The 13,601-nt window shown below is 41.1% G+C and overlaps 1 protein-coding gene across 13 annotated transcripts in view; it reads left to right on the top strand.

Moving 5' to 3' along the window:
* NUGGC (nuclear GTPase, germinal center associated) overlaps window positions 1-13,601 on the top strand; it is a 56,278-nt gene that overhangs the window by 35,816 nt on the left and 6,861 nt on the right. For all 13 annotated transcript variants that reach the window (XM_072719556.1, XM_072719564.1, XM_026007871.2 and 10 more), the window contains 4 exons: window positions 1,888-1,993; window positions 3,836-3,969; window positions 7,963-8,127; window positions 11,886-12,043. In XM_072719556.1, the coding sequence (XP_072575657.1) occupies window positions 1,888-1,993; window positions 3,836-3,969; window positions 7,963-8,127; window positions 11,886-12,043 (563 nt within the window). The remainder of the gene's footprint in view (window positions 1-1,887; window positions 1,994-3,835; window positions 3,970-7,962; window positions 8,128-11,885; window positions 12,044-13,601) is intronic.

Below are 13,601 nucleotides of genomic sequence, written 5' to 3'. Positions count from 1 at the left end.
TTCACTATCCCCCCTTTTGATTCTGCTTTCATCTAGTACCCCTCATATTTTGAGCTGTAGACTTTCTCCTCTCTCATATGTAATATCTTCTTACAAATTTTAATATCTATGGTGCTATACACTGTAGTAACAAGCCATGTGTGTAAATTATAATAGTGACTAATCTTTCTATAGGATAATTCAATGAATATCCACTCACCTCTTGGATCCTACTTTCCAGCTATAACTGTTTCTACATGTCTTCTATAGTAATATAGAACCTGCACACTGTAGTCACTTCATTGATACTATAAAAATATTTCTCTGTACTATCATAACAAGCATAAATGTTAACTAATATTCAATAGTTTTTGGAAGTGGTATACAAAATTTATAGCAAGATTTTAAATAATGTAAACACCTAGATACAGTGAGGCATACTCCTTTCTTTCAAATGTTTTAAAACCCTGCTTAAATTTAATTCCGCGTTAGTTTTATCTCCCAGTAGAAAATAGTTTCAACATTCTCTAAGCTTTTGTTGCTAGACTCAAAACTCTATCAGAAGGGAAAAAGGTTAACCTTGTTAGATCCTTTGTATTATTTCAGCCTTGACTGTAGTGTGTGGGGCTTCTGGAAGTCTACCCTGTCATCTCTATTCCAGCCTTAACTACATGGGCTTACAGTGTGCCAAATATGTGGTCTCTTGCCTCTCCCAGTGGACTACTCACTCAGCTCTTTGGTATCTTTGCATCAGAAGGATATTGACAACTCTATAGTTTTCTACTGCTCCCAAACACCCATACACACACACACACACACACACACACACACACACACATCCTTTACGGTTTTTCTCTTTTCTTTCTTTCTTTTTTTTTTTTTAAAGATTTATTTATTTATTTATTTATTTATTTATTTATTTGAGAGCGAGAGAAAGAAAGAGAGGCAGGAGGGGGCAGAGGGAGAGTTAGGGAGAAACTGTAGCAGACTCTGTGCATAGCACGGAACCCCATGTGGAGCTCCATCTCACCACCCTGAGATCAGGACCTGAACCAAAACCAAGACTCAGACATTTAACTGATTATGCCGCCCAGGTGTCCTTTATTTTCTTTTAAATGAGAATAATGAAAGATTATGGAACAATATTTGTGTATAATCCTAGCATAACTTCTCTGTGATGATGATTTTTCTAATCATAAAAAAGACTTTGTCACATCCTTAATTCCTTGACATTTGAAACTATGATGTACTTAAGTGTTACTCTGCTTTTAAATGTGTCTGATTGCTCACTAACCACCCAGCTAAGAACCTTGCACTTTCACAGCACAGTGTTGTTTTGGGTAGGTAAATATTTAACAACCAGCTCTCTGTTTAAAAAGAAGAGAAACAAACCACCTAAAAAGGCCCTTATTTCTAGCATTTGCTGATTCCTATGATGTAATACTCCCACCATGGAAAATTTCAAGCTACTGGAGTGATGTTGCTAAACATGGGGTTGGGGAGAGCTGTGTACAGTCGGCTCTCAGGAGCTGGTACAACTGACTCTAGCATGTCACTGCCTTTGCTGGAATTGTGCTCCCCACCTGACCCCCTATGAAGCACCCTGGAGCTTTTCCCCTCTCTGAACATTTCAGTGCACTTTGAACTATTTTCTCTATACATTTTCTTCTATAATTGCTATTTTTAACTCCCAAGATAATAGTTTCTATGTAGCAGTTTTCTTATAACCTTGTGAAGTATGGACAGATGGGAACACCTGCCTTATAGGTGTTGTGTGTTCCTTAAAGGGCTCTTGCAGGATTGAAAGTGAGTGAGCTGAAATTTGCTAAAGGTTCTTGTAAGACCTGTGCATCGTTTTCTTCACCATGTTTGAGTTATTCTGTTCTCTGTGTACCTCTCTCACTTCAGAGAAAACTGCCCACTGACTCCAAGGTTCTGAAGACCTCAGATCTGGTGTATACAGTCAGCGCCCAGGAGTACTGGCAGCCGGCTCTCCTCACTGAGGAGGAAACTGGTAACTTACATATATTTTTTTAATCTCAATCACTAGAATTCCCAAGGTTAAGCCTGGCACCCTGAATTTCTCTCTCTAGAACTTTCCATGCTACATTTCCAGCTTGTCACAGTTTCTATACCTATTAGCAAATACATTTGTTTTTCTCTCTGCATTGTTGTGGCACCTGAGGCTACAGTTCTTCTTTCATCTAAATTTTACCAAAATTGGTAGAGGTCAGAGATTGGGTTGTCATTTCCTAAGTATTTGGCTTGCAACTCCTCACTCATCCAGCTACAAGTATTAGAAGTATTTACCAAGCATCTATTGTATGCTTTGTCTCTGAGGAGGAAAAAACAGATGATGTGACCGCTTTCTTCACAGAACTTAAAATCTAGATGAGGAGCTAATACTAAGCCATGTGTAAAAATCAAAGGAAAAATAAGGCTTAGTTAAATGGTGCTGTGAATTAAATAGAATCCCAGAGAACCTAGAGGTCTGTGTGACTGGAGCACTCAGTGCAAAGTGGGCAAGCAGGCAGGATCTGAGCTTGACTTTGACCCAAGCTTAAAATGGCTTAAGACACGCATGCGTTTTACCTGACATGTCGGCATGGGAGAGGAGGCAAAGGGGCAGAAGGTGTAAAATTTTCCTAGAAATGGGGGAACTTCTTGAACAAGAATATAAAAGAAATAATCATAATGGTATACACAAGGAACAATATAGAAGAATTTCTACTTTTGGGAATAATGGGGAAAAAATAGGATGACACCTGTTGTCTTCTGACTAATAAAAAGTTAGGACTAAGATGAATTTCTATTTTTTTTTAAATAAATTAATTTTTTATTGGTGTTCAATTTACCAACATACAGAATAACACCCAGTGCTTATCCCGTCAAGTGCCCCCCTCAGTGCCCGTCACCCATTTACCCCCACCCCCCGCCCTCCTCCCCTTCCACCACCCTTAGTTCGTTTCCCCGAGTTAGGAGTCTTTTTTTTCTCCCTTACCTTATATTCCTTTTCACTGTTATTTATATTCCCCAAATGAATGAGAAGATAAACTGTTTGTCCTTCTCCGATTGACTTACTTCACTCAGCATAATACCCTCCAGTTCCATCCACATTGAAGCAAATGGTGGGTATTTGTCGTTTCTAATGGCTGAGTAATATTCCGTTGTATACATAAACCACATCTTCTTTATCCATTCATTAAGATGAATTTCTAATCGAGAATCCCATTCAGCAGAGACTCTCATCTGTACTATAGGAAGCATGAAAGAATTTCATATTATGGGTTATTTGATGTTGATGGAAAAGTCTAGAAAGGTGGAAGAGCTGAGACTGGGATTATGAGCATCTTCGGTTCAATTCTTTATAAGTAGCAATCCAGAGGGAAGTTCCAGTGTTTTTTAAAAAATATTTTATTTATTTATTCATGAGAGTCACAGAGAGAGAGGCAGAGACACAGGCAGGGGGAGAAGCAGGATCCCCATAGGGAGCCTGCTGTGGGACTCAATCCCAGGACCCTGGGACCATGCCCTGAGTCAAAGACAGATGCTCAACCACTGAGCCACTCAGGTGCCCAAGTGCCAGTGTTTTTAACCAGTCTGCATTCTTCTACTTAGTTTGACTTGTACCACTATATGAAATTAATATTCATCATTGCTGACCTACCATTCCTTTTGGTTGATCGTAGACCTGGAAAAAATAGCCCCAGAAAAGTTGCTGTGTTGGGCAGTCGGCCCACATAGGACCTCAGCTGTAGCTAATTTAGGCTGCCATTCTGATCTGTTAATTTTTGTGAATTCTCTTTGCTGTGAACTCTGGCTTTCTGAAATTGTTTGTGCTGTCTGTGAATTCCAGAAATCCCCAGATTAAGAGGCTATATCAGGAAAAGACTCCTGGATAAGAAGAAGAGGATGGTGACCAAGTATGTGACTGAAGCCTTTGGTTTATTGCTTCTCACAGACAGTTTCAACTGCATGGAACATCTGCCGGTATGAGAGATGATGTCTATGAGTGTGCTCTACCCCCTAGCCTGAGCAGAACATTCCCTTTTACCAAATTAGAACAATAACATATGATAATTTTTCTTTTCATATCAAAGGAAGATATCAAGCTCAGAAAATTTTAAAAAGACAAAAAAGATAATTAAAGGGTTAAAATGGTGACATTTGAGTGAAAAAGAAAGAAATACTATTTTACCTAAGATGGGTTTTACCTAAGATGGGTTTAGAGGAAAATGTAGAAATGATTAGCATCTACTTTCATATCTCCTGAGACTTTGAACAAGAAGACACGCATGTGTGAAGACACGCATGGAATGTGTTTAAGTGATAACAGAAGTGATTTGTTTTGTTCTAATAGAATACTGACAATTCTTGGTTATATTACAGAGGCTGTATGGTTATTCATATAGTCCAAAAAAAATGACATTTGTCTATGGATTTCCTTTATACCCTGGTGCTGTCAGAATCTCAAACTCCGAGCAGCCTAGTGCAATAATGTGAGAGGAAGGGAGCTGGCAGGGACATTCAGCAAAGAGCTTAGATATATATCTTCACAATCTGGAATGCAGGCCTTCTGAATGACCAGTTCCCAATTACTCTTCTCATAATAATGGAAACATCTCGTTGGTGGGTGATGTATTTTTTTATCCTAAAATAAGATGGACTGACTGCTAAATTAGTGGTGGAGGAGAGTTTTGGAGAAAAAATTTGGTGTTGCAATCAATCACCAACTGCACTGCTTCTTTGTGAGGAATGAATATACAAATGCATAATCATATGTTAAAACAGAACTCTTACCCACAGCCTGCAGCAACTTGCCTAGGAAACCAACTACTTATTTACCATAAACAGCTCAGGAGGGCAGTCTGCTGTAACTTAGACTCATAGGGAGTCAGACTGCTATCTCTAGTAACAATCCAATAAGCTAAGCAATAATGTCTGTAACAATCAGCCCCAAATGGGCTGATTGGTTAATAACTGATGGTTTCCCTAATCTTCACCCCTGCTTCCAACCAGAGAAGCCAAACATGCACCCTAATGGACCACATGGGACCTTCACTTCTAGTTAGCTCATCAGGCAACCCCTATGCCAGTGGCCTCTGATGAGGGCATGGTTGAAACCTTCCCACTCCTCTGGCTGCCTTTGACTCTCTGCAAAACACAAGTGATGGTGGCTGACTCTCTTGCTATAGCAAGCTCTGAATAAATAAATAGCTTTGCATGTTCTCATTTGGTTGGTGTTTATTTCCTTACTATCTTACTTACTATCAACCATCAGGTTTGCCCAACCAAATTGTCCATTTTTTGTTATACCAAAAAGGAAGGGGCAAAGAAAGTGAACCAGTAGGGCTCTATGAACATTTAAGGGGCTGGTCCCAAGAATATGGGAAGGTACACTTGGGCTGGCCCTATGGCATGGTCAGGGGAGGCAGATAATGGAGACCTGGCTTCAATGTGGTAAGGAAGCAATGCCAACTATAGATGGTCTTTGCAGTTTTGGTCAAATGTCTGCATTTAAGTATTCTATATAAAAGTGACATATTGAGCAAGGTTCCTTGTCTTTTTCATCATATTTCTTATGCTTTGATTTGGCCTACTTCTGTGAGAAACAATGACAACAACAATAAGCTCCTGGAACCTGAGATTTTCTAATTTAACTTTGCACTCTGAAATACCAGGGAAGCGTTTGACCTTCTAACTTCCTGAAAATGCTCTTCAGGGTGAAAATTGCCTCACTGCCCAGTAAAAGATTGCTTTTGGAAGTGCTGGTGGAAAACAAATCAGATGTGGTGCTCTGTGTGGTTGGTTTGTTTTACAAACACAAGGACAAGGCATTTTGCAATTAAACTGAGGAGTGCCTGCCCTTTGTGCTCTTCTCTGCTAAAGTGGCCCATGTGGAAACTCAGTGCCATTCTCAAAGCCAGGCTGTAGCAACAGAATACACAGATGAAGGGTCTGGGTGGCACTTCTGGGGTAGCCCTTACATAGGCATTAGCCAGCATTTTTCATCAGAATCTTTTGACCTCAGATATTGGTCTCAATCTTAGTTCATTGATGGAAAGTTGGAAAGCAAGAGTTTTTGTTATTTCCTTTGCTTTTTTAATAGATCAAACCTAAACATGTGGTGATTGATCATTTTTTAAGATTATGACTCAAACCAAAAAAAAAAAAGTCTGAATATTTAGCAATTCTAAGTGAACAGGAATCTAGTCATTATTTTTATGAATCAGTAGGAAGTTAATTATGACATCTCAATGTCAAATGAACCCTGCATTTATTTATAGTAGATGTAAGATTTTCCCCTTCTTACTGTTTTTTATTCCCAGACCTGCCCTTATACTTTTGTTTATTTAACAACGGTTTGTGGAATGTGCGACTTTGTGAGAATCTTGCCCATAGAGTTTCTGTTGGTGACATCTTCCTTATTTCCTTTTGATCACCAGTGACACCACAAACTCAGAAGAATCCAGAGGGCACTCGGAAAGAAAAGTATGGCATATAGAATTCTTACTAGTGAAAACCTATGAGAATCCACAGGGTACATCTAAAGCTGAATAGTCTCCATAAGCTCCAAAACTCATGTACTCTAAATCTTGCAGAGTGTGGGAATTTGAGACTTTTCAGGAACATTCAGCCTCATTCACTTCAGTGCAATCGAGATCTAGAAAAGCTAAGTCGTTTATAGAAGGTCATGTATCAATTTGAGAACAATCTTTGTCATTAGCTTTGGAATAGAATTTAAAAGCTCACATTATCTAGTAGTTTCTCTATGGTGTTCATTCACTCTAAAATGTTTATCAACTGCACACCCTGTGCAATGTTCATTCACTCCAAAATGCTTATCAACTACACACTCTGTGCCATGTCTCGGAATAAACAAAAATGAATAGCACAGTCCACAATCCTTTAGCAAGTTCCTAGTCCAGGGGATGAGACAGACATAGCACAGCAAGAGGAAGGCTGTACAAAGGGGTGTACTAAATTCAGTGGAAACACAGGAAAGAGAGCCCCAGTGCCACCCAGGGGAGTCAGGGAAAGTGATCACATGGGGAGGCTTTTGAGCTTTGTCTGGAAGGATGGGAAGCATGTGCAAAGACATGGGGTCACAAAAGGGATGACACATGGATGGAGAATGGTAGCAAGTTCAGGAGAAGCTACCCTAGGATGGGATGATGTTTTGGGGAAACAGCTGGGGGCATTGGAGAAGTTGGCTGAGTCCTGGAAATGTGGGGCCTTTGAGTGCTGAGTTAAGTAATGTGGCTTCTATCTGCTGCAGGCATTGTGAGATTCCCCCAAGATTCTCACACAGGGAACAACTCTACAGAGTTCCCAGTTTGGACTCTAGAGGTCAAGGCTATTTCTCCCTTGTATAAATTGAGTAGACCTTTTCTTCCTTGACTAGACTATATTCTCCTTTGAAGAAAGGACCACATCTTTATTATTGTGTCCTATAGCTTTGTTCTTCAAAATGTGGTCCAGGGCCCAGAAGATCAGTATCACCTGGGTGCTTGCTAGAAATACAGAATATCAGGTCCTTGGATTTGAGCAAACTCTCCCCATGATTTGTACACATGTTAAATTTTGAGAAATGCTATTCTCAAAAACTGCTTTGTGCATGGTCAAAGCCCACTAAATTTTTATAGAATCAGATATCATTGCAAAAAAACCTGTTTTTTTTTTTTTAAATCTGTTTTAATGGCAATTGGAGTTTATTTGACTAGTTATCCCCTAAAATACCCTAATGGATTAGACACCTAAAGTAAGTTGCAGGAGGTACATATATATTGTTTTCTCCAACCCACAAATCTTAAGGAGGTCTGTCCACCAAGGGATACTTTACTAGGATGAAAGAAGTCAACTGAGGGTGATAAGCTCAAGCTAAATCTTGTGTTCTAGACAAGCATAAAGGAAGCAAAGTTTGAAGAGAAAGTGCCCTTAGAGAGAGGGTGACCTCATGCTTCTTATGGCCTTTGTCCCTAGAATGAATACTTGCACATGAGTGGCCTGCGGAGATTTGTAGAAGAGAAGATACAGCTGCTAGAGAAGGCCATTGACCAGTGCTTTGCCCATATAGAACAGCCTCTGCAAGAAGGAGTCCGGAATGCCAGGACTTCCTACCGACGGATCCTTGGGGCATGTCTGGTGGTAAGTGACCCTTTCCAGGGAGAAGCTGTGATATTCAGTGACATCTGCCTTATCTCCAAGCTCTTTTTGCATTCTTCCACAGCTTCTGAAGGAAATAGAAAGCTAAAAGATAGCAAGAGAGAGTGAAAATTGTATACAGGAAAGCACACAGAGGGAACTGTCTAACTGTGCATTTCAAGGACCCAGGAGAGAGCACATGGTTCAGTGGAAACAGTGGAAACAATTTAGGAGCTGAGGATCTTGTTTTGAGTGCCAGCTCTACCCATCATGCACTCTGTAGCCCTGGATGAGGCCTTAAACCCACTTAAGCTTGTGGGGTTTTTCCTCTGAAAATGAGATGCTGAATACTTGCCCTACCTATCTTACAGGGTTGATATAAATGTTAATTAGATTACGTAGTAAGGAAACATTTGTAACTTTCACTAAGCAAGCAAATTGTTGCTTTATCTTTTAATTACTTATATGAGGTATCTAAAGGATAAAAATGTAAGTGCCAGACCCTATTTATCTAAGCCTAACGGGTGAAAAAAGAGGCTTCTCACATTAGTTTGCTAAGAATGCTATCACATAAAATACCATTGATTGAGTGGCTTAAAGGGCAGATATTTATTCCCACAGTTGTGAAAGTTAGAAGCCAAAGATGAAGGCAGTTCAAAGTTGGTTTCTCCTGGGTCCTCTTTGGGGTTGCAAATGGCCACCTTCTAGCCATGTCCTCCCATGATCTTTTCCCTGGTGGCCCCCTCTCTTCTTATAAGGATACTTGTCCAATAGACTTAAGATCTACTCTTATGTCTCATTTAACCCTAATTACCTTCCCAAAGGCCCTATTCTCCAAATGCAGTCACATCTGGGCTCAGGGATTCAACATGTCAATTCAGAGGGACACAGTTCACTCTATGACACCTGTTAAGAGTAAGGAGTGATGAACAACACTTCTCGTGTGACAAAGAGGATGCAGAAGTCTCAGAGCTTGGAATAGTGCATGTTGTTACCATTGTTTTAATATGAGTTGGGAAGTTAGAATGCTAATAGTGAGAAGGTAGTGTAACAAAGCTCCACATTTCTGTGGGCTAAAAGAGTAAAGAAGTGGGAATGATTCTGGGGTCACTGGAGGGGGCCCTTAGAATTGTGACACAGGAGAATGAGAGGTGGAGTACCTTCCCTGTGGCTGGTGAGTGGCTGAGTGTCCATGAACGTAGTATGTATGCATGCATTCACTCATGCATTCTGCAAATGTGGATGAAATACTTACCTTGGTGCCACAGACTGTGCATTACCCGATTCAGTCCTCATGACAATCCTGGATGGTAAACACTCTTATTATTTTAATTTTACAGCCTTACAGAGGCTGAACAACTTTCTGTGGCTGCATATGGGATCCACATCTACCGCAGATCTGTCTGACTTCAGAGCCAGGATGCTCAAACCCTACACTAGCCTGTTGTACTTCCCTAATTGCACTCTGCAAACTATTGTAATTGCCGACCAGCTACCTAGTTTAAAATGTCTAAATCTTCATAAAAGTAGTGAAGTTTTGTCCACAAATAGCCAGCATCACCTTGCCAGCTGCATAGTGAGGCTTCTTGAGAGCAGATCCTCCAGCCCCATTCAAGTAACTACCCCTAGCCAGCACTTGACAGAGCCTCACAGAGGAACCCTGAGCCAGCACAGGCCAGCTGTCGGGAAAGGTCAGCCCATGCATGCAGTCTTTTGACCCCTGCCCCCTTGCACCTACTTGGCCATATAAGAATGCGCTTTGGGCATGGAGCACTTTTTTACTGAGAGATAAAAGAGCCTTCAGCTTGTGCTGGGCTTATCACCTTGTGTGGGAATATTATCCTCTGTTTTATGCATCCAAGGCCCTTAGGCAAGCTCCCAGTTTTCTGTATTTCAGATCCTATGTGGGAGGGCTTGGGTCCTTCCACTGCACACAATGTGGAATGTGAGCAGGTACGCTGCCTGCATTGGCTACAGAGTGGGTCTGCTGGCCATAGGGGACCCATGCATTGCAAAGGTCTGGATCCTGCCTATACTTTTTCTCCTCTTGTTGTAAGTAAATGCTGTACCACCTGGGCCTAGTATTCATATTGTCTGTTCTTGGGGACCTTGAGTCATGCACTCATCTCTTCTCTGGGTGACATTTACCTGCCTTTTAACCTTGACCACACAACGTGGCCATCTAGTGAACAGTGAAACAGCAGCTAAGCCATATCTGAATTCCTGACCCAGAAAACTAGTGAGTGATGCTAAATAAATGTTTGTTGTTTTAAGCCATTAGGTTTGGGGTAATTTCTTTCATAGCAATAGATAACCAAGTCATGATGTAAAAGATTCCAGATCACCAAAAGTCAGTAAGTGAATGCTGAGAAGGTGGAGACACAAAGTGGAGACCATTCCTTTGAGACCGTTTGTTCATGAAGAGAAGGAACAGTTCAGCCATCTCAAGGCCTTCACTAGGATGTTGTCTCATGAACTGTCTCATTTCATCAGTTCTGCAATGGCGCTTTTCTCTGTGACTGCAAACATGTCTGGGGTATCTTTGATAGGCCACTTTCCTTTGTGATCAGAAATGTGGGCAAACATTTATATGCGGATATCATATCGTTATGTAACATAGCAACATAACCTAAAATGTACAATAATACAAGAGTGGTAAAATTAAGTTACATCCACATATTATATTTTATGGATCTTGAAATCATTTTTAAGATACTTACAATGAATTGAGGAAATGCTGATGTTATAAAATTAAATGAAAAGGACAGAATATTTAAAAAAATATATATATATATGGTATGTGCCAACTATATCATGGGACACAGCCATGCACTTGAAACAGAGTTCCTTTTTTTTTTTTTTAATTTTTTTTTTTAATTTATTTATGATAGTCACACAGAGAGAGAGAGGCAGAGACACAGGCGGAGGGAGAAGCAGGCTCCATGCACCGGGAGCCTGATGTGGGATTCGATCCCGGGTCTCCAGGATCGCGCCCTGGGCCAAAGGCAGGCGCCAAACCGCTGCGCCACCCAGGGATCCCTGAAACAGAGTTCCTTAAAGCATATATTGTTGATCACAATGACCACTACTGAAATTTTGGTTGGTGCATATATATTTTTATTCCCTTTACTAAGGATCACCATCTGGGTGAGATTTATCAACGTTTCACGTGGCTCTCGCTTCATCATATTTTTTTGCTTCTGACTTGTGAATTTATTTCTCTGGTAAAAATATATCATGAAGATGTATAAATAACATTACATTTCATTAGATGTTTAACAAAAAGTATAAGAAAACTTTGGGATATGCTTGGAATATCTGAAACATACACCCTCAGTAGGGTCATAGCACATTTTCATTTAAAAATTACTCCTTTAACAAATATTTATCACAGACTACTTACACTGTTGCCAGATGATGAGAACATCAAGATGGATAAGACACCGTGCCTGCTCACAACAAGCTGCTCTTCCGGTATAGAAGCCTGATGAATAAACAGACAAATATAAACTATATGAGCAGAATTGTGATCAAAGCAGCACAGGGCACTCTGGAAGCCAGGGCAGGGGAGTCGCCAACTTGAGGCATGACTACTGTGCCCTCTGTCCAACTTAAGCATATGTTAAAAGATCATGTTGTCCCTACTCTTCCCTGTGACTCTTGGTCATACATAGCCTTTGGCCAAAGGCAGTATAATTCTGACCTTGTGACATTCTAGTTAATGTGTACTAACTCTCCTAATGTATTGTTTAATTACCTAGAGGAGTAGAGGAAACCAGGGCTTCCACCAGACTCTGAAAGCTGTTTGCCTGAAAAATGGCATCTATGCCTCCAGGACTCTCGCAAGAATAGATCTGAATGAAGCCATCACTCAGCCCATCTATGACCAGATTGATCCCGTTTTTGGAGGCATTTTTAGGTAAAGGACCCTTTCTCTTGCTCCTTTGTGAACAAACATCCGAAGAGCATTGGGCCAGAGTCTCACTGTTAGAAGAATTTGTACTTTAGATCTGGATGTGTAAAGGGTAGCTTGCAACTTAAGAAGGAAAGTTTAGTCTCTGGCAAAACACAAAAGCCGTCTTGGTTTGGTTTACCTATTTTCTCATGGTGACCTGGAGTGCAGCTGGAGATGTTGCTTTCAGACTAATATTATGATTCCCAGTATTTTTAAAATATCTCATACATGCGGCAAGGGATACATTTTCTTGTGGATCAGAGCCCAGGACAGGTTATTTTGGTTGGAGAGTGTGGAGTTAAGCAAACACATGGCCTTTATAAATTTTCCCGAAAGTAGAAAGGCAAAGTGGCTGACAGATGTGTTTGTTTTTGATATACCACGTGCTCACTCACTTACTAGCTGTGTGAGCTTCAAGGTGTCTCCTACTTCCATCTTTGACCTTTAGTCCTCTTCTCTGTCAACAAAGCTAACTCTCCTAATCCCCCAGTGCCAGAACCTACACCTCCCCCCACCACCTCAATCTCCCCCCTTTGCCTCTGGAGTTTTGCCAGCTGCTGCTGTTTGAACCATTCTACTTTTGCTGGATTCTTACTCTTCCCCTTTCCTTCCTCCATCTTCCTTTAAACTCCCTTGGAATCATGCCATTCCATCCACCCTACCCCTGTTTACAAGTCTATAGGAAAAACTCCAAATTCCTTAGAATGGCATTCAAAGGGTGCCTGAGTGGCTTAGTTGGTTAAGCATCCGGACTCCTGGGATCAGGTTGTGATCTCAAGTGAGCCCCACCTTGGGCTCTGTGCTCAGCGGGCAGTCTGCTTGGGATTCTCTCTCTCCCTCTCCTGCTGCCCCTTCCCCCTCTAAAATAAATAAAATCTTAAAAAAATAAAAAGAATGGCATTCAAGACAGTCCATCTGCCTCCCATTGGCCTTTCCACTCTCTCCTCATCCTCTTGCTCCATGCCAACCCCCTGCTTCCACCAGCCTGGAGGGTAGCAAAAGGCAACTGAGATGTGCCAGGACCTATGCTATGCACTGTGCATGCAGGATTTTATCAGATCCTCTCAATAACCCTCTGAAGTAGCTTCTGTCTATTTATAAGTGGACAAGCTGAGATTGAGAGGACTTCATGCAGCTTTTCCAGTATCCCTTAGCTCATGCCTATGCCCTCTCCTCTATAACCTGCTGCTTCTTACTGTTGGGATGTTCTGAAATTTCATTCACTATGTTGTCCCCATGGGGGATAACTCCTACTTTTCACTCCCCCAAATCTTACTCATCTTTTAAGATGTAGTTCAAGTCCCACCCTTCCAGGGAAACTTCCTGGCAGTGGGAAGACTGACTTTTTTTTTTTTTAAAGATTTTATTTATTTATTCATGAGAGAGACACAGAGAGGCAGAGACATAGGCAGAGGGAGAAGCAGACTCCCTACAGGGAGCCCGATGTGGGACTCTATCCCAGGACTCTGGGATCACAACCTGAGCCAAAGGCAGAAGTTCAACCTCTGAGCCACCCAGATAC

The sequence above is a fragment of the Vulpes vulpes genome, chromosome 9 (genome assembly GCF_048418805.1).
Source record: "Vulpes vulpes isolate BD-2025 chromosome 9, VulVul3, whole genome shotgun sequence".
Taxonomy (NCBI): Eukaryota; Metazoa; Chordata; class Mammalia; order Carnivora; family Canidae; genus Vulpes; species Vulpes vulpes.
The sequence above is the reverse complement of the archived record's forward strand: the minus strand, read 5'-3'. Positions and strand labels throughout refer to the sequence as shown.